The following is a 25940-nucleotide window of genomic DNA, read 5'->3' on the forward strand; positions in this document are numbered from 1 at the left end:
CTGATTGTGGGCTGGTGCTGACATCCGATATTGTTCATGTATATATGTATCTGCAAATGTTGATACATAAATATTTATAATATTGTGGCGTCTGCGGTGAAGAAGAACCAGATCTGCATACCAGGCTCCTAAAGCCATTTCTGAAACATGGAGCAAGTGACAAATGGCAAAATACGTAGAAATTAAGACAACATATACATGCAGCTCAAGTACTATGTGTTATGTATATATATATATATATATATATATATATATATATATATATATATATATATATATATCAGAGGTGGATGAAGTACACAAATCATGTACTTGAGTTAAAGTAGAGCTACCCAAGGTAAAATATTACTCCAGTAACATTAGAAGTCCTTACTCTAGACCTCAACTTGAGTAAAAGTACAAAAGTATTTACCTTCAAATGTACTTAAGTATTGAAAGTAAAAGTACTAAAAGAGTCATTCTGGCTCTGATGTCCTGTTATCATTTTTATAACAAGTCTCGCTTCATGAACTAATTTTAGGAGAAAATCCTCCAGTGTCTCTCTCGGTAAACCCGTCTTTTAATAGAACGTCATTAATTAGTGATGCTGACGTCTATTAAAATGATCATAAGCACAAAACACTGAAGGCAAACAGTTTCCATCAGGGAGAACCGAGTGGCTCTGAAATCACTTTTACAAACAAGCAAAGTTTCAGTTTAAGATTACTTTGTAAATTAGTTACAAGTTGAATAAAAACTGGCTTTAAACTCAGGATCACAAAGTTTTCCCTGTATTGATCTTGGTCTCTATTCATAAACATTAATTAAGCGAAACTAATTTACTATAAAATGAAAGTGTTTGTATGAATTCAGAAAAAAGAAACGTGTCAGTCACGACTGCATATGTGGACATATTTCTATATTGTGGTCTATTTACACAAAGTTAGGTTAGTTCATCATTTAGGTGACGCAGATGGTTCAACATCAGTGCAGCAGTGCATAATTTTGGGAGTGTCTATTCAACATAAACGATGAACTAACCTAACTTTGTGTAAATAGAGCACAATATAGAAATATGTCCACACATGCAGTCGTGACTGACGCGGCGTTGTTCTGAATTTATGGACTGAATCCTGCTCCGGAACAGAAACTTATTGACTAACTCAGCACCCGCTGAGAAATGTCCTGCCATTCACACACAAGACAGAGAGCAGAACAGAACAACATGACCACCAAGGAAAGACAGCAGAACCAGTGGAGAGCTCTTTACCTCTTTGTGTCTGAGAGAAAGGACAGATTCTCAGATATCTTCAATATAAAAAGTCTTTTTTTTTTATTTTTCCACACTATTTAAAAATGTCAGCTTGTCTTCATGAAGAATGTCCCAATAGAAATGCTCCAAAATGACACATAGAGGACTTTTGTTATAACAGAGACAAGATTTACTGTCTTACATTTTCATTTCTCTCCCTGCTGCTGTTTATGTTTCCTTTTGATTTTTAGTTTTAATTATCAATTACTTTCCAGCCAAATATACTTTTATTTTGTAAAGCATTTTGTAAATATGCTTTGCTAGCCTACATACCTGAAATATATTAATATATATTTATTATAAACTATGTATTAAAAATCGGTTCTTCAAGGCTATGGACAAAGATGCATACTTTGACCATTTTACAGAATTAGGCCAAACTAATGAATAAACATTAACAAAAATATTTTTAAAAACATTAACATTAAAAAACAATATTAAAAACCATAAAGTAGAAGTAGAAAAAGAAATTCCCAAGGCTTGTATTACAATCTATGTAAAACTAAGGTATTAATAGGGATAGCAATAAGGTAAATATACACATAAGCATAAATTATAGGGCCTTTTCTTTTGGGAGCTTTCTTTTTTGTCACCAGTCCATCACAGGCAAGTGTAAAAATAATGATAATAATAAAAACTTTTTTTACATTTATTTTCTAAAGATATTTTTGATTCCTTTTGAAGTGAAGTTGGAAGATTTTGACTTATCAAGAGGTTAAATCAACAACAACAACAACAACAACAACAACAACAACAACAACAAAAATGCTGATCCACATTTTAATGTCAAAACACAGTGGGCCAGATTCATAAAACTCGGTGTTAACAGCCACACAAAATGAGAGGCATGGTAAATTAATACTAGCACACCGGCATCTTTATAACACTGCAGTATTTTCACCTGTGCTAGGCTAGAGCCAATCAACATGCACTTGTAAATGAGGTCAAACATACTGATGACCCAGGCCAAGTGAAGCTCTGGTTGGCTGGCAAAAGAAACAAATACAAAGAATCAAAGAAAACCAAATTACTCAGAAACATAGCTACAGATTATGCTGGCAAATAATAATAAATTGTTCAATAAAGATAAATTTATTTACTTTGCATTGTAGGTTAGTGTAGTGTAGTGTAGTGTAATGGGCAAAACCTCTGCCTTCTCTGCTGCAGACTGGGGTTCAATGCTCTGAAAAACGTTCAAACTTCATCACAGCGTATCGTCTAGGCCCCACCCGAAAATGTGGGTGGAGCTCAATTTTCAAACATCATGTATGTACAGCTCTAAGTCAGAAACACTTTGACTAATTGTTACGAAACTTCATAGGCGTGTATGACATAGCTATGGTGCAACTGCATCGCTAGGAAGCAATAAAGTGTTACGCAACCAAAGGTTGTGCGATTGACATGAAAATTGGCCTGTTGCTACAATGTGCTGTCTTGGATCAGGATCTATGATGTCCTATTTGAAAAAAACATAGCCGTCGTTGGCCAATCAGATTACCAATGTCGGGCAAACGTGCGAAGCACGCTTGGACCCCGCAAATTGCCGCTCACAGCTATATTTCTGATTATTATTAGTAATATCTCACTGCTGACCCACTATAATATTCTTTTCTTACAAAATACAGTGCATGTGTGTGTGTGTGTGAAAGGGAGACAGAGAGAGAGGGAGAAAGAGAGAGAGTATAACAAAAAGCAGATGAGTGAGAGAATAAACAAAGAAAGAAGCTTGTTGTGGCTGATGAGATCACTGAGGCTGAACACCAAAAAAAATGAAAACAGGGAAAGATCAAGGTGTTCAAACACAGACACGCTATCATATTAAACACGCACTCGCACTCGCACACACACACACACACACACACACACACACACACACACGCACATTAACGCTAATTACGCACACTCAGTGCTCACACCCAGCTAACATGATCCACACAGACTACTGCTAATTCATGGAGTGCAGCTGCTTTATTCTGCATTAGCTCAGCGGTTGTAATTAGAGCTCTGGACCATTTAAGGGCCTCTTTAACACAGCCAGTGAAGTGAGGGTCACCAGGCACTTTTAATGGAATAGAGGGATAATAACTCTCTGCACAGGAACAGCATTTAAAACAGTGCCTGAAATTGAAACACAGCAGCAGTCAGAAGTTTGGACACTTAAAAAAAAAATAAATTATTATTTTCATCATCTTGAGAGCACTCAAGGGTTTGGCAAATAGGGGTGAGTGCCTTGATTTAAAGAGAAGTTTCATTGATTTATTGAATGGTTTTTATGGTCTTTATGGTGTGAACAAAGTAACCAGACATCCAGACAACAACAATGCCTCTAAAAGTTACCTCAACAAAAACTAAACAGTTAGTACACAAAGTGGTTACAAACACGTTGCTTGATGCTGTTTCACGATAGTTCTGAGATAAGATTTTGGCCAAAAGCAAAAAAAGGTCACCAAAGAAAACATGTTTCTCTTGGTTTTACTCATATCTTAACATGATTGACATTGCAGATGAACTCAGACGACACCAGCAGGTTCACCAGTTGCTTTGGAAGGAAATCCAGATTTTCCACTAACCCTGTCAGGGCAGCATTAAGGCTAATATAGGCCTGAGCCTCCATCACTAAAGCATCCTTGTTTGTCGCTACATTATAATCGTTTAATACACTGCACCCAAAACAGAAATTGAAACCAACTAGGCTGCTATTGTCAGCTGCATTTTTTGCAGATTGCAGCCTTGCTAGGGTTGCTGGCTCAGCTCTGTACATTTCCTGGACACTTAATCAGTGGCTTCATTTTTATTAAATTCAGTAGACATTCATGCGCACAATGCAGTTGACTGTAGATAGATGTTAGTTGTGTTGGCGTGCTGCCTGGCCCAAACCAATTGTCCCAACGTTGAGGGTGATCTGAACTCATCAAAGCCTTTCTTTTAGTACAAATGTTTTGGCTGGCTAAAAAGAAATGCCAAAACATGAACATGCTTGGATAGGAATGGATGTCCAGGAATGGAAGTAACTTGTTTTTTTGGACAGGCAACCCAAAAACCTGGACAATCCAAGGAAACTCTGGGCCAGGAGCAATCCTACTAGCCGTACTAGCTAGGTAATGCTAGCTTGCCTACTGTCAGGTGGTAGGTTTATTCTCTCTAGTTAGCTCTCTTGCTAAAGTAAGTCACACAAAACACAAACAATTGTTCACAATCAAAAAACAGAATAAAAAGGATATCCACTGGTCTGGAGTCCAAGAAAGCATTACTGGACTTGCTCTCTCTGTATGGTAGGTGGGTGGCCCTTATCTTTCCCATCAACAGGGTAATGCTAGCTAATGCAGGCATCTGTTAGCTGATGTAACAGAATTGGCGGTTAGCATTCTCCTCCAAGCGTGTTGAGCTGTCCAGTAATGTTACATTAGCAGCAGTTCGAAAAGATGTGGTAGCTTCACATGACTTGGAAGAAGCATGTGGTAACCTTCACTCGCCCAGCTTCGTAGCATAGTGATACTGGGGGAGGTCAAGGCTAGTGGTTGGAATTGGCAAAGACTAATGATGTAAATTAAAGATTCCCAAAGTTAAAATGTTTTGTATTTTGTATTATGCAGGATAAAACATAAATAAAGTACAATTATGGCCTAGCACATTGGAGCAAGTGCCCTAAAACAAGCTTCCTCAGTAGGGTGTAAGAGAGAAGAAAAACACTTTTTAGGAAGCGAGTGAACTTATGAACTTCTCAAGGCCAAACGGCCAAGATGGAAAAATACCAGCGATCATGACGGAATGTGTTAGGATGTGCCTGGTACAAATTCTTTTTAAAAAAATGATTCAGGCCAGGCTTGGAGATAATCCACATGATCCCATAGGATAGACTTATGGATGTCAATTTGGATATAATGGTGGTGTCATGAGATCAGGAGATAACAAAAAGAGGTGGGGCGATATCACCCCACCCTTACTGAGGGTATAAAATATGTGTACAAACCCAGTATATGTGTGAGTGTTGTCCGTTGGCCCTTTGGGAAAACATTCTCCATGCTCAAAAGGAATAAAGGACCTGCACTTCTGAATTCTGAAGAGTCTTCTCGTATTTTTCAGTTTGTTCGATTCCTTTATTTTCTTACAACAAACTATTGAATCGGTTTTATTTTACCACCCATGAATAATATCTAGGCTTGGTAGTCAAATAAGTGGCGACCCACGACACTACATTGGGTAGAAAATTTTGTATAAACAATTTTAAAGGATTTATTTCCCATATATAACAAAAAGAGGCACCACTTTATTTTGATGGTCCACTGTAGATTCTTTGTAAATGTTCAGTATATCGCTGTTGTTGGAAGAAAACCTTGTATCTCCATTTTTCACGTTTTTTGAGAATGCCTGTTGTCCTTTACATTCTTTGTAAATTTCATAATGAATGGCCCAAAAGAAACGACACAAAATAAAAGAAAAGAAAAAAGGCTGGTTCCACTGACTTACCATACAAGGTTTTCTTCTGACAACAGCCAGATATTTAAGTAACATTCAACTGAACAGTCATTAAATGCCACTGAATTTGAACTTGAATGTCACTTGTCACTCAAGGCTCCGTCTGCCTTTCAATAACATTCAACTAAATATCCATTAAATTCATCTGTACTTGAAGTTCAGTGTGGAAGAGCTGGAAAGCCCAGAAAAGGCTGATAATGACCCTTTGTGGGCTTAATCAGGTCATGCAATGGTCATCGTTTGATCTGAAAAAGCCTATGAGTGAAACACTGTCAACGTTTTGTGAGCTAAACAGATGTTTTTGTTATCTTTGGGAAATTAATCATAGAAGTTTGTGATCCATTAGTGCGTAGTTCCCTTTATTGATTGAAGTCTAGACATTTCTTGCTGTCTTGCTCCAGCCACAGTAGAATCCTGTTAACCTCATGCATTAAAACAGCCCTGGGCACTGCATTACACTCACTTATACAAGGATATATATACTCACCAGCCACTTTATTAGGTTTGCTTGCTAACACAAATAGCTAATCAGCCAATCACATGGCTGCAACTCAATGCATTTAGACAGGTAGAGGTGGTCAAGACAACTTGCTGAAGTGCAGACCGAGCATCAGAACGGGGAAGAAAGGGGATTTAAGTGACTTTGAACGTGGCGTGGTTGTTGGTGCCAGACAGGCTGATCTGAGTATTTCAGAAACTGCTGATCTACTGGGATTTTCACACACAACCATCTCTAGGGTTTACAGAGAACGGTCCGAAAAAGAGAAAATATCCAGTAAGCGGCAGTCGTGTGGACGAAAATGCCTTGTTGATGTGAGAGGTCAGAGGAGAATGGGCAGACTGGTTTGAGATGATAGAAAGGCAACAGTAACTCAAATAAGCAACCAGAATCTCTGAGGAATGTTTTCAACACCTTGTTGAAAGTATGACACGAAGAATTAAGGCAGTTCTGAAGGTAAAAGGGGTCCAACCTTTTACTACCTAATAAAGTGGCCGGTGAGTGTACATGAAAATTACAGCAAAGTTTGCACACACACACACACACACACACACACACACACACACATACGATTTATTGCTGAATCCATCTATCCAAGGAGAAAAGAGGTTAACTATCATTGCCCTCACTCCAAAGCTAATCTTCTTTCACACTGGACGATGAGACATGGCCCACGGTGACTTGCTGTTAAGGCTATCCAAATCATTTACACACCAAGCGAATGATGACATATTCATAAGAATTCTGGCGCAGTGGCTGAGCACGGGCAGGAGATAATGGAAAGGGTCGAGAGAGTAACATTGTGTCCCCGAGCCTTGCTACTGTCATGGTTTGCTTGTCCTTGAGAACGTGCAAAAGAATGCGAAGGGTTTGTTTTTGCACCTCCATGAGCTTCTGGAGAAGCTAAGAGACAGATGTCGATGGATCAATGAGACAGCAGGTTAGAAAGTGGTGGTGTTATGTAGCTGGAAGCATGTGTTAAATGAAAACACAGCAGGAGCGACACAGCTATGTGTTAACCCAGTTAGACACATAGCAATAGCTAACTCTTAAAGGAACAGCTACACACACACACACACACATATACATACATATATATATATATATATATATATATATATATATATATATATATATATATATACAGATCAGGCATAACATTATGAGCATCTCCTTGTTTCTACGCTCATTGTCCATTTTATCAGCTCCACTTACTATATAGGAGCCCTTTGTAGTTCTACAGTTACAGACTGTAGTCCATCTGATTCTCTGATACTTTATTAGCCCCCTTTTACCCTGTTCTTCAGTGGTCAGGACCCCAATGGACCCTCACAGAGCAGGTATTATTTGGGTGGTGGATCATTCTCAGCAATGCAGTAACACTGATGTGGCGGTGGTGTGTTAGTGTGTGTTGTGCTTATCCGAGTGGATCAGACACAGCAGAGCTGCTGGAGATTTTAAACGCTATGTCCACTCACTGTTAGACACTCCTACCTTGTCAGTCCACCTTGTAGATGTAGAGTCAGAGACGATAGCTCATCTGCTGCTGCACAGTTTGTGTTGGTCATCCTCTAGTCCTTCGTCAGTGGTCACAGGACGCTGTCCACAGGATACTGTTGGCTGGATGTTGGTTGGTGGACTATTCTTAGTCCAGCAGTGACACTGAGGTGTTTAAAAACTCCAGCAACACTGCTTTGCCTGATCCACTCGTACCAGCGCAACACACACTAACACAGTGTTACCGTAGCACTGAGAATGATCCACCACCCAAATAAATTTACACACAACGTGAAGAACAACAGGCAAAATGACAAAAATATGAGATACGGAAGGTCGCCGGTTCGATCCCCAGAGCTGAAAGTACATAACTGAGGTGCTCTTGAGCAAGTGCTCAACCCCCAGTGCTCCCCAGGCGCTGTGGATAGGGCTGCCCACCGCTCCGGGCAAGTTTTTGAGCAGGTAAAACACCAAACTGTGCCCTCCAGGATCAACCCCTGGGTTGGAGCGTGCATACAGGCTGTACAAGCTGCACTGCAGTGCGTTACAAAGTGTTCTTTGTGTCCAAAGAACAGCTGTAGAGTCACTAACCCTATAAAATCATCATAAAAGCATGGGACGTTTTGAAGGTATGAGTAAATCTAACAGAACTTTCAGCAACACTTTACTATGAGTCGAGTTCTTAAAGGTACACAACAAATACATGAGCCATTTATTACAGCTGATATAAACCTACATAAACATTTCTAAAGGCTTATTCCAGTAAATGGCAGTTGCCATAAAGGCTGCTTTGTGACAACTTCAATGTCAACCTGTCATAACACCTATGTCAAGTGACAGGTTTTGTTGACATTAGGTTGTCATAACACTTTCTGGGGTGAGATGACAGCATGTTATGACAGCTGACTTTGTAGTTCAGTGTATTTTTTGTATGTCAAACACACAATAGTGATTAAGTTACACAGCTTGTCATGTGAGACTGGTTACGAAATCAAACAATAGTGAGTAAATCTAAAAAGATGCTTTGACACTGATACTCTGTTATGACAGTTATGCATATTTTCTCTGCCCCTTGAGTATCATATGCACTACATTTCCAAAAGTATTCACTCACTCATCCAAATAATTGAATTCAGGTGTTCCAATCTCTTCCATGGCCACAAGTGTATAAAGCCAAGCATCTAAGCATGCAGACTGCTTCTACAAACATTTGTGAAAGAATGAGTCGCTCTCAGGAGCTCAATGAATTCCAGCGTGGTACCATGATAGGATGCCACCAGTCATGAAATTTTCTTGCTACTGTTGAGTGAATTTGGTGTGGAAGAACTTGACTGGCCTGACCTCAACCCAATAGAACACCTTTGGGATGAATCAGAACGAAAACTGCCATGGCCAGCCAGGCCTTGTCATCTGACATCAGTGTCTGACCTCACACTTCTGGAATAATGGTCAAAAATTCCCATAAACACACTCCTAAACCTTGAGGAAAGCCTTCCTAGAAGAGTTGAAGCTGTTATAGCTGCAAAGGGTGGGCAGACATCATATTAAACCCTATAAATTAAGAATGGGATGTCACTCATGTGCGTGTGAAGGCAGATAACCAAATATTTTTGGCAATATAGTGTGTATATGCTTATAATGCCTTATGAACCATTACGGCAATGCCATGACAATTGCCTCTTATGAAAAGTCAGCATTGTGTGCACTCGTTTTGCCTTGCTGAATGTTCTGGCACTCAAACGCTGCTTCATGATTTCATGTCCTTCCTTTCCTTCTGTGTCTCAGGCCTCATTGAAAAAGTACCTTGATGAAGGACAGTTTCAGGCCATTTTGTGCCATCAAGAACGACTTGAGCTCGAAATTTTGTTGGGATTAAAATGTCCAATATAGTATTTTTATTACGATTACAAACAGAAGATGAACTCCAAAAAGAACACAAAGCCACTAACGGAAATGGACACGTCAGTTAGGTCATAATGTGCTGTCATTTCACCCCATGAAGTGTTATGACAACCTAATGTCAACAAAACCTGTAGGTGTTATGACAGATTGACTTTGAACTTATTGGAATAAGCCTTTAGAAATGTTGGTAATGACACATGACACATTCATAATACCTTACATAAAGACTTCATAACACATTCATGAATATTTAAATCAACATTCATAAAGCATACATATTTTACATGACATTAATATGGACCACCATATACTACCAAATAAAGTAAAATCCTGTCACTTAACATACGTGTTATGCCAACTTGACTTTGACGTTTGCTGCTTACTGGAATGAGCCTTTATAAATGTTTTTGCAGGTTTATGTCAGTTGTTATGAAAGCTTTATGTAACTGTCATGTAGCCTTAAGAACTTGACCTGCAGTTAAGTGTTACCAGACTTTCACTAAGAGATGTGAGATGTGCGTAAACACACTTTGACAGACAAGACAATAGACAAAAGAATCTATGCTGATTAGGTTTTCTTTCTCTTCACTCTCTCTCTCTCTCTCTCTCTCTCTCTCTCTCTCTCTCCCTCTCTTTGACTCCCTCTCTCTCTCTTACTCTTTTTCACTCCCCCTCTCACCTTAAGCAAACACACACACACACACACACACACACACATTCTGAAGGGTATAATGGGTCATGGCAGTGTGAGTTAAAGATTCCATGGTATGCAATCAGACCTGCAGCTGTGCTATAATCTCTATATGACTGTGAGGATGGGGCTTTAATTCTGAAATCACTTCATTAAACTCTCCATCCACCTTGAATGCGACAGGAGAGAGGAATAGAAACCAGGAGGAAAGAATGAAGGTGGAGGACTGACGAATAGAGGGATTAAGAAAGAAGGGAACTGTGCAGAGAAAGTAATAGACAGAGAGAACATGGTAGGAAATTAGGGAAGAGAGCAGGGAATGGTGTATATATACACAACCCCATTTCCAAAAAGTTGGGACACTGTGTAAAATGTAACTAAAAACAAAATGCAATGATGTGCAAATCATTTAAACCCTAAATGTAATTGAAAATAGTACAAAGACAACATATGTTGAAACTGTGTAATTGTATTGTTTTTTGAAAAATATATGCCTATTTTGAATTTGATGCCGGCGACACGTTCCAAAAAAGTCTTTCAGAAGAAAAGAAGAAGAGGGGTTCACCACTTTGTGAATGACTGCATGATCAAATGGTCAAGAATAACGTTTCTCAACATAAAATAGAACTTTTGCTTTTCATCATCTACAGCACATAACTGAATCTGGAGAAATCTGGAGGGACAAGGCCAAAAGCCAGTATTTGCTGGCCATGATCTTTGGACTCTCAGGCAGCACTACAATAAAAACAGACATGATTCTGTAGTGGAAATCACTACATGGGCTCAGAAACACTTCGGAAAACCACTGTCTGTGAAAACGGTTCAACACTGCATCCAGAAACGCAAGTCAAAACTCTAGAATGCAACAAAGAAACCGGATATAAACAGGATAGAGAAACACTGCCACCTTCTCTGGGCCTGAGCTCATTTAAAAGGGACTGAGGGGAAGTGGAAAAGTGCCCTGTGAATGTTGATATGAATCAACATGTGAAATTGTTTTTGGACATCATGGACGCTGTGTCATCCTGTCTGCAGTCCTGACCTGTCACCACTGTGAACATTCGGCACATTATGAAATGAAAAATATGACAAATGAGCCTCTGAACTGATGAGCACCTGAAATCCTGTATCAAACAAGGACAGGAAAACATTTAATTTTCAAAACTACAGCAGTGTCTCCTCAGTTCCCAAATGCTTACAGAGTGCTGTTAAAAGAAGAGGTGATGAAATACAGGGGCAAACATGCCCCCATCACAACGTTTTTGGACCATGTTGTTGGCACCAAATACCAAAATATTTCAACATTCGATTCGTTGTCTTTGTAGTATTTTCCTTTAAAAATATGGTTTACATGATTTGCACATCATTGCATTATGTTTTTGTTAACATTCTGCACAGCGTCCCAAATTATATGGAAATAAAACCTTCTATCTCCTATAATTATAACAGAGGAGAAAACTGTCTTTACTTTTAATGTAAATCAATGGAATGAGACGCTGTGTGTGTGTGACCAGCAGTTTGGTTCCCATCCCCTCATTATCTCCCTTCTCATCTTCAGCCATTACATACAGGGGCAGCGAGGGCATGGAGTGAGGGAGCGAGCAAATGAGGGGAAGACAGACCGAGTGAATGAGAAGAATGCTGTGGCAGTGCGTGTCTGCATATTTGTGTAATGGTTTCTTGTCTTATTTGTTTGCTGTTCTGAGTGATAACAGCTGAACATGGACAGCTCAGGGTTCTGCGGCCTGAGTGTGCGTATGATTTATACACTCATTACTATTCACATCTGTTTTCACATCAAACATCAGCGTGAGAGAATGTGTGTGCGTCTGCATGTGTGTGTGTGTGTGTGTGTGTGTGATGTGAACGCAGCAGAGCATTTTCTGTCACAGAGCTTTGCCCTAATTATAAAGGAAAACAATCAGAACGGAGCAGGAAATGAAAGAGTCTCAAAGAATGACCTCAAGATCTGTGGCATCTCTCTCTCTCTCTCTCTCTCTCTCTCTCCCTATCTCTCTCTCTCTCTCTCTCTGTCTCTCTCTCTCTGTCCCTATCTCTCTCTCTCTCTCTCTCTCTCTCTCTCTGTGTCTCTCTCTCTCTGTCCCTATCTCTTTCTCTCTCTCTCTTTCCCTATCTCTCTCTCTCTCTCTCTGTCCCTATCTCTCTCTGTGTCTCTCTCTCTCTCTCTCTTTGTGTCCCTATCTCTCTCTGCCTCTCTCTCTCTGTCCCTATCTCTCTCTCTCTCTCTCTCTCTCTCTCAGTGTCTCTCTCTCTGTCCCTATCTCTCTCTCTGTGTCCCTATCTCTCTCTGTCACCCTCTGTTTCCCTATCTCTCTCTCTCTCTGTACCTATCTCTCTCTTGCTCTCTCTCTCTCTCTGTGCCCCCTCTCTCTTTCTCTCTCTGTCTCTTTCTCCATCTTTCTCTGTCACCCTCTGTTTCCCTATCTCTCTCTCTCTCTCTCTCTATCACTGTTCCTACCTCTCTCTCTCTCTCTCTGTGTCTCTCTCTCTCTCTCTCTCTCTCTCTCTCTCTCTCTCTGTGTCCCTATCTCTCTCTCTCTCTGTTCCTATCTTTTTCTCTGTGTGTCCCTATATCTCTGTCTGTCACTTTATCTTTCTATTCCTTTCTTTGTCACTATCCTTCTCTCCTTTACTTGAGGAGCAAAGATCATCTTTTCTCTTTCTTTTTCTATATTGACTAGTTCCTTCGTTTTCTCTCTTCGTTTCCCTCTTATTTTCTATTTCTTCCCCATCTCTCTTCTTCCATCTTCCACTCTCTCACACTATTCTCTCTGTCCTTCTCTTCCCCTTTCTCCCTTTCTCTCCCTCTCTTTTTCCATGTCTTTCTCCCTCTTTCTGTTATTCTCATCTGCATTTCCCTTCCTCCCATTCATCCCCCCCTCTCTTTTCCTCCCTTTCTGTTTCATGACCTTTCACCCTCTCTCTCTCTGTTTTCATCCCTTTTTGATTCATGTTCTCTCACTTCTTTTACTCATTCTTTATATCTCCCTTCTCTCTCTCTCTTTCTGTCTTCAGTTCTCTCTTCATCTTTAACTTCTCACTCTCTTCTGTCTTTCTATCTCCTCCTCTTTCATCTTTCCTTTGTCATCTCTCTCTCTTATTCTCATCTGTCTTTACCTTCCTCTCCTTCACTGTTTCTCTCTCTCTCTCTTTCTGTCATCAGTTCTCTTCTCATCTTTACTTTCTCACTCTCTCTTCTGTCTTTCTCTTCCTATCTCCTCCTCTTTCATCTTTCCTTTGTCTTCTCTCTCTCTCTCTCTCTCTCTCTCTCATCACAGAAGGCACTGATGGTGTAAATAAGCTCAGTCTTTCTGTTTGATTTAACTCTGCGTCTGCCTTTACGTTCACTAATCCGTATCTGTGCTGATATGAGGGTGTGATGCTGCACGAGCCTCACAGATTTCTGTCTCTTATCTCTTTCACACACAGGTGTACAAATCGTATCATACCGAGCTCCGACGTTTCATTGTCATAGTCCAGCACCTCGATCACCAGGGAAAAGGATTTCTAGAAAGAAGAACAAAAAGAAACAGAGATAAAGACGCACTGTGGGTAATTATGAACACTTAGGCTTGAAGGGGAAATTCACAGAATTTTCAAATGATGTCAACCCAACACAGCCATTTTATTAACTATCCACAACCATTACTGAGCCTAAACATATCTCAACCATAAACTGTGCCAAAACTGATAAACCTGAAAAAATAGGTTTTCTTTTGGGACAGTTTTGCTCTAGAACACATTGCCTGTATCTCTCCACCATGAATGCATTTTGAAAAATACATATTAGTCCTAAAACTTACTTTAAATGTATTGTACAACAGCATCTCAGGCATCAGGCAGCGCATTCACAACCATTTCATGTAGTAACTTTCTGTGAGGTGGTTTCTGGAGGCATTAAATCCAGGTGTCTGTTTCCTATCTGGTTCCTATCACCACCACTTATGAACTGTGAAACTTGGTAAGTATCTCTAAAATGGTGGATTTCAAATGAAACCACTATGAATGACTTTGTTTACATCTTAATTATTTATTTAATTATACAGAAATTTTCATAAGCACCATATTTGAAAAGAAAGAAAGTGGCATACAGAGTCAATATAACAGTGGCAATATAATGTCCTGTAGTTTTGGTGGCAAATGCAACTTCCTGCTGAAGATAAGATTGTTGAGGCTGGCATACATCAGCAACAGATAGGAATCAAGTGCTCAGTAAGCAGTTTAGTAATAACAACACTAAGGATATATATATATATATAATTTACACTGGATATTTTCTCTTTTTCAGACCATTCTCTGTAAACCCTAGAGATGACAACCATGCCACATTCAAAGTCACTTAAATCACCTTTCTTCCCCATTCTGATGCTCAGTCTGCACCAAATATAACAAATATAACTCCAAGTAGATCAAACTTCTGTGAAATCAAACTGTCCACTTAGGAAGCAACACTGATTGACAATCAATTTCACAGCTGTTGTGCAAATGAAACAGACAACAGGTGGACATTATTGGCAATTAGCAAGACACACTCAATAAAGGAGTGGTTCTGCAGGTGGGGACCACAGACCACCATTTTGGAAATACAAGGTTTTCAATAAACAAGGCCAGTTAATTAGGCTAATAAATTAAATAAACACATTTTTTCTCTGACCCACAGGTTTGATAAGATTCATTAATATGGCCCTTTTACTGGCTGACTTTGACACCCCGGGTTTACATGTTCAAATTTTCTTTTTTCTCTTTTCTCAATGAGGCTTCTTGACATCCTTTCAGTCCCATTGCACTGAGACGTCTTCTCACAGTGGAAGGATGGACAGAAACACCTGTGGATGTTTTTTCAGATCTGAAGCAGCTTGATTTCCTCCTCTCTCTCACAGATGAAAGCTTTAAGTGCTGTTTATCTGATGGGGCAGTTTTGGTGTCTACCAGGTCTTGCATGGTCGTTAGGGGTCCCATCTGTTAATCATTTTCCAACTTTGGAAACTCCTATGTTTTACACTCACTGTCCTTTGACTTTCTCCTTTACACAAGTAGGTTATCTTATATATAATCTCTCCACAGAGAACCTCCTGAAGAATGAATAACATATTAAATGGCTGTTTTGAGTGGAAATTAGATTTTGGTAGATAGCAGATTTTTCGCCAAACTAGGCCCATTACTTTACAGTGTGACAGTCCGATGACTGTGACCAGTTAAGACAGCACCATTTATAAAGCTTATTTCCATGAAGGCGAGCAGTGGAATTTTCCATAAGGACACTACAAGAGACTTTTTCACAAACACGCTTCCGGCCTCCGAAGCATTTCAGATGGAAAATCACCAGCATGTAGAACAAGTAGCAGGCCATGTCGAAAAAAAATAGCTTTGATTTAATGACAGACACAGAGAGAGCGGGAGAGAGAGGGAGAGAGAGCATCCAAGATGAATAATTCAGGCCCATGTCCTCCTTCACCAGTGAGAGAAAGCCTGTCATGCAAATGACCCAGCAGAGCCACTTTAGGCAGGGAAGCGCTAACTGGCAGCATGGATGTGCAGTCACGGATGGGCAGGAGAGCCTGCTGTGGATGAGAAGATGGAGGGATGATGGGGGGGAAGAGAACAGACTGCAGAGTAAGTCATAGAAAGCAAATGACTGATTCAGGAATGGATGAAGAAGGTGAACAATAATCCATCCGTAGTAATTCCATTAGCAGCAATGACAATAAGTTCATTTGACACCTGTTGAAATCCAAACATGTGAAGAAATGCAGTCGGTCACTGTGTGATTAGTTTAAACCATAGGAAAACATCACACTGACTGACTGAGACACACTATATGGACAAAAGTATTGGGACACCCCTCCTAATCAGTTGAGTTCAGGTGTTTCAGCCACACTCATTGCTAACAGGTGGATCAAATTAAGCTCATAGCCTTGCAGTCTCGATTGACAAATACTGGGTTGTACTAGAGCTCAGTGCCTTTAAACATGGCACTGTCATAGGACGCCACCTCTGAGACATGTTAGTTTCTGAAGTTTCTGTCCTGCTAGATCTGCCCCAGACAACTGTAAGTGCTATTACTGTGAAATGGAAGCATATAGGAACAACAACAGCTCAGCCACGGAGTGGTAGACCATGCACACTCACAGAGTGGGACCTCTAAATGCTGAGGCACACAGTGTCTACCCTCTGTTGAATCTCTCACTGAAGAGTTCCAAACTGTCTCTGGAAGCAACATCAGCAAAAGAACTACAAGATAAGAGCTTCATGAAATGGGTTTCCATGGCTGAGCAGCTTCACACAACACGCCTAAGATCAAAATGCACAATGCTAAGCATCGGACGGAGTGGTGTAAAGCGCAGACACTGGACTCTGAAGCAATGGAAACTGAATCACCCTTCACTATCTGGCAGCCTGATGGAAAAATCTGGCTTTGATGGATGCCAGGGGAACACTACCTTCTGGAATGCATAGTAAAGTTTGGTGGGGGAGGGATAATGGGCTGGGGCTGTTATTTACCCTTGCAATCTTTTGGCAAGCCTTCCCAGAAGAGTGGAGGCTCTTACAGCTACAATATGGGGCCAATTGCATATTAATCCCCTTAATTTTAGAAAGGTATGTCCAACAAACTCACATAAGAGTGAGGGTTAGGTAACCACATACGTTTGGTTAATTAGTACGTACATAAAAACAATCCATCCCCCAAAACACACACACTTACTTATACATCTAAATGCCATAAAAAAAACTCTTTACTATTCACCTACACAGCACTGAGGTACCCTCACCCACAGTCACAGCATGGCCTCACTACCCCATTACCCCATCAAAATATTCACAGTATCCACACCCTTAAATAAACAACTCAAAAGAACAAAGATGAATATCTCACTTTGTCCCTCGCACGCACATACACACACACACACACACACACACACACACACAAACATGTATGGCCACCTGTGGAGCCCTTCTCCAGCCCCAACACTCACCACGCATATTAAAAACTGTACCAGACCACTTCTAGTTATTATTTAAGTGAAGCAGGTACAAGTATACAGTTATAGGATAAACTGCTGTTTAGCTTCCTGTTGCATTTTAAATGTGTTAAATTTCAAACTTTAAAAGTAGAATATCTATAAAATGCATGTAAAGTAGTAGAAGCAAAATAAACTTGTTTTATCTACATTTTATTACGCATGAGTTTTCTAAATTATTAAAATCCTACCTTGTACTTCCTCTAACTGGCCACTTTATTAGAAACCCCAACCTGTACTTCCTCTAACTGGCCACTGTATTAGAAACTTCATTAGAAACATTTGTGCTTGTACTTTTCAATCATTTGCCACTTTAAGTGCCCAGTCTACTTCACAGGTCCACTATAAAGGTGTATAATTGCAGACAGTAGCCCATGTGTTACTACAGTCTTAGAGGGGAGGAGATATAAGGTAGGAGATTCCAATAAAGTGGTAAATTAGTAAGCACATTTAGTCTAGACATTCTTCAAGTACTTTCTATTAACACTAATAGGAATGTTTCGAATTAGATGCCGCATTTGAAGCTTTGCCTCAGGTACTTGAACAGCCCAGCTAATGAGTGCAAAGCATAACGAAGCTAGCTTTGCATGTCCATACTTGCATGCTTCTTACTCTCATAACTACTTTAAATATAAGTTTCATGATACTGTTCATATTACTGAATAAAAGGCAGACATGGGGACTCAAGTCAGTAAACTGACCTTCACTGACTCACGACATTACTTGGACTATAATTGATCATTTCAGCCTGAAGAAAAAAGGGCAAGTTAAATGGATTAAATTAGAACTGCCAACCTTAATGTTATTAAGCAATGTTTCATTTACAATTTTACAAGTTTGCCTGTCAGTTTTGTTATCTACTGCAATGTCCCTCTCCCAGAGCTCACAGTGGCCTCAGCTTCAATGCAGCTTCAAATAGCAGGACTTTCATTATAGAAAAACCTTTAGTCTGATGAACAGAGCAAAGTGCTACATGCAGAAAATGAAGTATTTACAAGAAAGAGGCAAAACAACTGGAATTGGTTGACTAACATGTACTTTATCAGGTGTAACAAGCATACTAGCTAGCACAGTAGCTAATTTAGCTGGTTATTAGCTGATATAACTGAAGTTTTAATAAGCTATAGATCACATTCTTTTATTGTCCCTTTCCTTTAAACACTGTATTTGCTGCGTGTAGCATTTCAGTTCTTGAAGGTTTACTCTATAATGAAAGGCTTGTTATTTGAAGCCACATCACACTTGACAGGATTTTAGTAAGAATTTACTTTTGGACGATGCAATACCTGCATCTAAGGGCTCCCAGTGAATCAAGACTCGACTTGGATTCACACCATAGAGACTCGAGACCCCACTCACACTCCAGAGACTCAACTCAGACCCTCAGTCCAGGAACTCCATTCATACTCACCCCACAGATACTTGTCTTGACTTGACTTGGTCACACCCCAGAGATTGGAGAGTTCACTCACAACCCATGGGCTCAAGACTCAACACAAAACTGCACCCCGGATACTCGCACCCCAAAGAACTCCTACTCAGAAACAGAGACTCACATTCAGAAACTTGACTTGGCCTTGCACCTCAGAGACTTGAGACTTGATTTGGACTAGCAGTTCTGAGGCTCAAGACTTGATTCAAGTTTCAACTTGAACTTAGATGCCAGATACTCAAAACTTGACTCGCACCTCAGAGAACTGATTTCCACTGACACCCCAAAGACTCCACACTCAACTTGCACTCCCAGGGACTCCAGATTTGATTCAGACACTTATACCCCAGAGATTTACACGTCGACTCAAACCTCTGCGACTTGAGGTTCGACTTGCACTCATACTCCAGAGACTCAAGGTTCAATCCAGAATCTTGAGACTTAATTCGCATCTAAGACTAAACTCAGTCTTGCACCCGAAAGTCTTAGTTCGACTTACTTGAACCTCAAAGATTTGACTCACACTTAAGGGACTTAACAGTCAGCCTCTCGTTCAAATGACTCAAGGCTCAACTCAGAATTGCACCCAAGAGACTGGACTCACACTGTGAGTCTAGAGAATTTAAATTCGTCTCAGACCCCAGAGACTTGACTCACACTTGCATCCAGAGACTCAACTCAGACTCACACCAGGAACTTGATTCACACTCACAGTCCATATACTTAGCTTGACTTGACTTGGACTCACACCCCAGAGATTGGAGAGCTGACACAGACTCGCATTCAAAAACCTTGCCCCTCAGAGACTTCAGACTTGATTTGGACTCGCAGCTCTGAGGCTCAAGACTTGACTCAGTCTCACAAACCATGGACTCAAGATTCAACTCGAACTTGCATGCCAGATACTCAAAACTTGATGCGCACCCCAGAGAACTGATTTCCACTCTCACCCCAAAGACTTCACACTAAACTTGCACCCCAGGGACTCCAGATTTGACTCAGACACTTACACACCAGAGACTAAAGTGTCGACTCAAACCTCTGAGACTCAAGATTCAACTTGCACTCACACTCCAGAGACTCAAGGTTCAATCCAGAGTCTTGACACTTAATTCGCAATTAAGACTCAACTTAATTGCACCTCAGAGACTTGTGACTCAACTTGCACCCCAGTGATTTGACTCACACTTCAGGGACTTGACAGTCAAATGACTCAAGACTCGACTCAGAATTGCACCCAAGAGACATAACTCACAATCTGAGCCTGGAGAATTGAGACTCGTCTCGGACCCCAGAGACTTAACTTGGACTGATACCCAAAAACCTCAAGACTACTTGGACACCAGCTACTAGACTCACACTTCCACTTGGACTATGCAATAAAAAATGTGATTTATGAAAATTCATTAAAATGGAGATATGTTTTTGCAAATGAACTCTGGACTAGAGCAGATCAATTCATTCAAATTCATAAAAGACCAGAGTAGCTTAAGCTTTTAGGTGCACATTTAATTAAGTGTGTGCATATTTTAGCCTCCAGGATTGTGAGGAGTAAGCAGGTCAGTCCTGTCAGAATAAGCCCTGAGCCCTTCTGCCTGTATTTTGGCTCAGGGACATCCCGGCAGAAGCGATGAGGAAGTGAGTCTCTCTAAAGCACAGACACCCACCCACCCCCCCACCCACCCACCCCCCCCCCCCCCCCCCCCCCACACACACACACACACACTTACGATTACATCAGTGATGGCCTATCTCCAGACCCTCATCTTCCACCTTTCCGTTCCTCTATTTTCTCTCACTCGCTAACGCCAGGTCAGCATGCATAAGCAGATGAACCGTGAGTGCTAAAAAGGGTGTGTGTAGGACACTCATACACACACACACACAGACACACACACAGGATGGGTGTATTGTTGGATACTCTCACGTCATGGGTCAAATGTATAAACCTGCACAATCACTGTAACCCTTAACAACCACAGGAGGACTGTAGATAGACTACTTTTCTTCATATTTAAAAGATAAATGGCCTTTTTTGCTGAAGTAAAAAGTTCCAACTGGTCCTGTGTGACAAAGTAACTGCCCTCTTTGTCACTTATTCAATCAATTAACCAAATTTAGTTGATAATTGGGATCAATTAAACTAGACATACCTAAGCTTACCTAGGATTACCGCCAGCCCTGCTTAACCTAAATATCACTTACACTGAATCTTTCCAAGGATGTGAATGAGGTTAAAGGGTTTCAACAAGCAGCACACTATGCTGCATTCAAATGAAATTCCAGATAAGATGAGAAAGAAAGTTAAATAAGTCAAATATATGAGTCTGGAAAGAGTTACAAAGTCATTTCTAAGGCTCTGGGACTCCAGCAAACCACAGTGTGAGCTTTTATCTTGAAATGGAGAAAACTTGAAACGGTTGTGAATCTTCAGAGAAGTGTCTGGCCTAGCAAAATTCCTCCAAGAGCACAGTGACAACTCATCTAGGAAGTCATGAAACAAGTCAGGCCTCACACACCTCAAGGTTAGACACTGAGTGATACATGAGGGAATTGCTAGGCACAAATCCCTGCTAACTGGTAAAAGAACATAAATGCTCATCTCACATGTGTAGTTACATCTGCTGTAAAGCTAACACAGCATTCCATAATCACAGCATCAAACCAAAAGCGAAACATGGCGGTGGTAGTATGATGCTGTGAGGATGCTTTGCTGCTTCAGGCCTTGGGTGACTTGCCATAATTAGACATTTTCTCCAGCAGAAAATCCTCTCTAACTTACAGGCACATCACTCAAATTATAAATCAACCTCCAACCAATATGTTCCCAATCACTGGGCCGTTGACCAGGATCGGGCGGGCTGTGGATTGTTTGATACCAGGTCACAACAATGCAGCAGTGAGTGGGGGTGAGTAGTGCAGCTGCTGAAATCCACTGTTACATCGTTAAAATTATTAATGTACTTAATATTATTGCAGTATTTTTTATTTAAGGCCTAATGTTTGCAAGTAAAATATTCATAAAGCATTTTTATGTGATTTTAAACACACCGTGTCTCTCTATTGCCTTGTGCATGCAGGTTGCTACACTGACTGCTTTAAGTTGATGGCTAGCTTATGTAAAGAAGCCAAAAAGTAAGAAACAGAAAACATTAATAAACTTTATATTGAGGCTGCAAACCCAGTATAAAGTATATTAGACAAAAACTAAACCAAATAAAATATGATGACAGCTATATAAAATATGATGACAGCTATATGAAATATGGATTCACAGCCACTGGGGATGCTAATGGTCCAAATGTACTGTGCGTGGTATCCAGAGAGAAGCTAGTGAATGAGGCTATGAAGCCATCTGATTCAGAGACAAAGCATTCGTCAGCAATGGCAAAACAGGCTAAACATGTGCATTGCAGCACCACCCCTACCCCCCAGCTCCCCTACCAATCTATTAAAACTGTTGTGGGCTGCGGTTTAGTCAGCACTGTTAAAGATGTTACTCTACCTCATCCACACTGGTCAGTGTTTGACCACAGTACCCCCAGATCTGGGCAGTGAGCCCAGAGTGGTTATAGTCTCTAACTGTACATCAGCAAAGTATAGCTACAAGCTAACCCCTTCTAATAAAATGTCCAGCGGTTGTGCTTTATCATGGTAGATCAAATAAACAAGTAAGCCCGGATTCTCATTTATTTTAATGTGACCCCGGCTAAAACGGCTACACACCAGAGTGAAACAGATTCCGGGCAAACACAGATGGGACAGATAAAGCAGTGCATGTGTATGTCTGGCAAGCCTAGCAAGTGACCTAGCACAGGCTGACCTTCCAGACTCTAAAAACACTGTACACTCAGTCCATCGCTCTGATAACACCAGTAGCTTCTTTGTTCGATTTGCAGATGTTCCTCTTTTTTTTTGTCTATTGTCATTTCACACCAAGCGCTTCTTGAACAGCTACCTATCCTTGTATCCTCTTGCTATCTGGCAAAGACATGTACATTGACCAGGGTGCCCAAACTTTTGCATGTTACTGCATCTTTGAATCTTTTTTTTTTTTTTTTTTTTTGGGAACAAGAACTTTTTTCCTTTGACTTTTCCCTCATAGAACTTCCACACCATGCTTAATGGCTGTTTTGACTGGATATTCAATAAATGAGGGGTATGCGTGTGTGTGTTTGTGTGTATGTGTATGTCTGATCCAGTCCTGTCTGGAGTTCTTTCCCACAGGGATCAGGAAGGGTTCTGTGACTGACCGTCCCAGACACACATATGCCAGAACATACCCAAATTAATGAGAAGGACACACATTCTCAGATGCAGGAAGATCAGACTGTAAACATCAGAAACACTAAAAACACCGCAGCACTGATAAGATCACAGAGTCAAAGCTGCGATGTTTTTTACCATTCAGGACAATGATATCAGCGGTGATGATAAAGCACCAGCCTATGTCATGCGTTAACGTCTCCAAAACGTATGTGCATAAAGATGCTTCTGTTGCGCTAGAGATGATAAACGTGTCATCGTTTGAAAAATGGTGATGAGTTCCCTGGATGGCTGAAAACAGCAACACACCGTGTCGGAGAGCGCATTAGCAAGTCTATTTGAGATCACCTAACAAGTAAATGCTGTAAGAGGCAAGTGCGTGATAAGACATGCAGTTAGCGTAATGCTAATTAGTGCTCCTAAGCTTTCATAGGTTTTGTGACTGAGATTTCCTTTCTTTTAGCTCTGCAATGGAGCTACGAGGCGAATGTGGCTAACAAACAATGAAAGCTCATACACCTCAAGCATCGTTCAGACTACAAACTTGCCTTAAACCATGTCGAGCTGTCAAGTCAACTCAAGTCAAAGAAAGACTTGCTGTATGACCGTTATCTATAAAAAGGGACACAAGTGTGGACAAACTTCACACTTCAGGGTGGCTAATTAGTGTTTCTATGCATGCAAGTGTGACGTGCAGTTAGCACAATGATAATTAGTGGTGATAGCCTTCCACTGCGTGTTAGCTACCCCTTATAGACAAAACAGCATAGACCAGTATGGCTAGTCGCCAGCTAAACCAGCATGTGTTGTGTTTTGGATGCTGATAATCAACAACAGACCAGCACAAGACCAGTACTAGACCAGAATAAACTAGCATACACCAGACTCACCACAGTTTAAGGCATGTGTGATGATCTAGGCATGCAGTTAGCACAATGCAAACTAGAGGTCATAAGCTTCCATTACTTTTTATCTACCCGGCCAGACAAAACAGCAATGACCAGCATGGCTAGTCGCCAGCAAAACCAGCATATCGTCAGAACTAAAACCTTGTAACTCCATTTTTGTTTCAGTTTTTGGCATAATTTGAAAACGCCCGTTGTCCTTTACATTACGAGTGAAGTTCATGATGAAAGGACCAAAAGAAATGGCCCAAAATTTCTGAGAAAAGAATCTGGTTCCATTGACGTACATTAAAAAGTAAAATCGATTTTTCCCTTCTCCTGTAAAGTTACCAGTTTGGAGATATTAGGTTTGTTTCCGACAACAGTGATATGTTGTTTTAGATGCTGGTAACCAACAACAGACCAGCACAAGACCAGTACTAGACGTGCATGCACCATCTCAGATCAGCATGGAATACATACTGGTCTGAGCTATTTATTCTTATTTTACCAAAGGCTTAGGCATCATAGCTCCAGCGACACCTAACATGTCTACATTTGGGCTAAAAGGAAATCTGATTTTCCACTGAACACATCGCTGTTCAGTGAGAAGGAGAAGTAGTACTGCAGTGTTTCTTTAGCATCCAAGATAAACACTCGCTACATCAAGCATTACTGAGGCAGCCTGTGATCTCCCTGCTTGAGATTCAGAGCCTTCTCTTGAAAACTGATTACAACTGCATGCTTTAAAAAGCACCACATGGACTCTTAATAGTGAAATGCATGTTCTAAACATCAAATATGAATGTATTCCTCAATCTTCAGTGGATTCTGTTATTGATGACATATCTCAGGATGAGGTTTTGTAGAAGCATGCCTTAAACCTTTAATTGCATGTCTTAAGCCCTTAATGCCTACTTTAGTTTTGGTAGCACTTAACTTGAACCCAGATGTATAACATACACATTACCAGGCCAAAACATGTCATGGCTGTCACACGCTGTCATAAATTGTTGTTATATCCAGTAACATCCATTGCTCGCCATGTAGTTTCCATAGACAAACACTGTCAGTGTAATGCATGGATGTCTAATGTCCAGCGCCAGGGCCAAATGCAGCCCACAGATAGATTTTATATGGCCCTTGGCTTGTTTTATAAGTATGTTATAAGTGACTGTTTTGGTGAGATTAAAAAAACTTCTTATAGAGCAAATTCAACAATTTAATTATTTATTATAAGCACTTATCGATCCAAACTGCTCTGAATGAACAATCCAGATACAGAAGACACAGAAACAGTGATAGGAAACACAGAAGCTCACAGAAAGCTCAGATTATATGTGCTGACATTTTGAAAATATGTAATATTTTGCATCATTTGTGAATAATATGTCATCTCTCGGGTATTTTAACATAGTACAATCTGGCCCTCTTTGAAAACCTTTTGGGCACCCCTGGTGTATTGGGTCATATTGAAGCCCTCTGTGACTTTAAATATGTCATTGTAACAGGATTCCACCTCTGCCAGAAGTCAGTTGGTGAAAATTTCTGCCCTGCTAGATCTGCCCCAGTCAACTGTAAGTGTTATTATTGTGAAATGGAAGCGTCTAGGAGCAACAACAGCTCAGCCGGGAAATGGTAGACGACGCGAACATATAGCCAGGGCCCGCTAAGCGCTGAAGCACATAGCACGCAAATGTGTTGTTACATCGCGAACTACAGAGTTTAAAACGGCCTCTAGAAGCAACATCAGTACATGAACTGAGCATCAGGAGTTTCATGAAGTGAGTTTCCATGGCAGAGCAGCTACACACAAGCCTAAGATCACCATGTGCAATACCAAGCGTCAGCTGGAATGGTATAAAAAAATGCTGGATGTTGGAGCAGTGGAAACATGATTTCTAGGGTGATGAATGCCACCTCACTATCTGGCAGTCTGATGAATCTGGATCTGGGTTTGGT

The 25940-nt window shown here is 40.6% G+C and overlaps 1 protein-coding gene across 3 annotated transcripts in view; it reads right to left on the reverse strand.

Annotated features, from left to right (window-relative positions):
* LOC108429874 (protein jagged-1b) overlaps window positions 1-25940 on the reverse strand; it is a 102358-nt gene that overhangs the window by 25777 nt on the left and 50641 nt on the right. For all 3 annotated transcript variants that reach the window (XM_037539786.1, XM_037539787.1, XM_037539785.1), the window contains one exon: window positions 13827-13884. In XM_037539786.1, coding sequence (XP_037395683.1) covers window positions 13827-13884 — 58 coding nt within the window. The remainder of the gene's footprint in view (window positions 1-13826; window positions 13885-25940) is intronic.

The sequence above is a fragment of the Pygocentrus nattereri genome, chromosome 7 (genome assembly GCF_015220715.1).
Source record: "Pygocentrus nattereri isolate fPygNat1 chromosome 7, fPygNat1.pri, whole genome shotgun sequence".
NCBI lineage: Eukaryota > Metazoa > Chordata > Actinopteri > Characiformes > Serrasalmidae > Pygocentrus > Pygocentrus nattereri.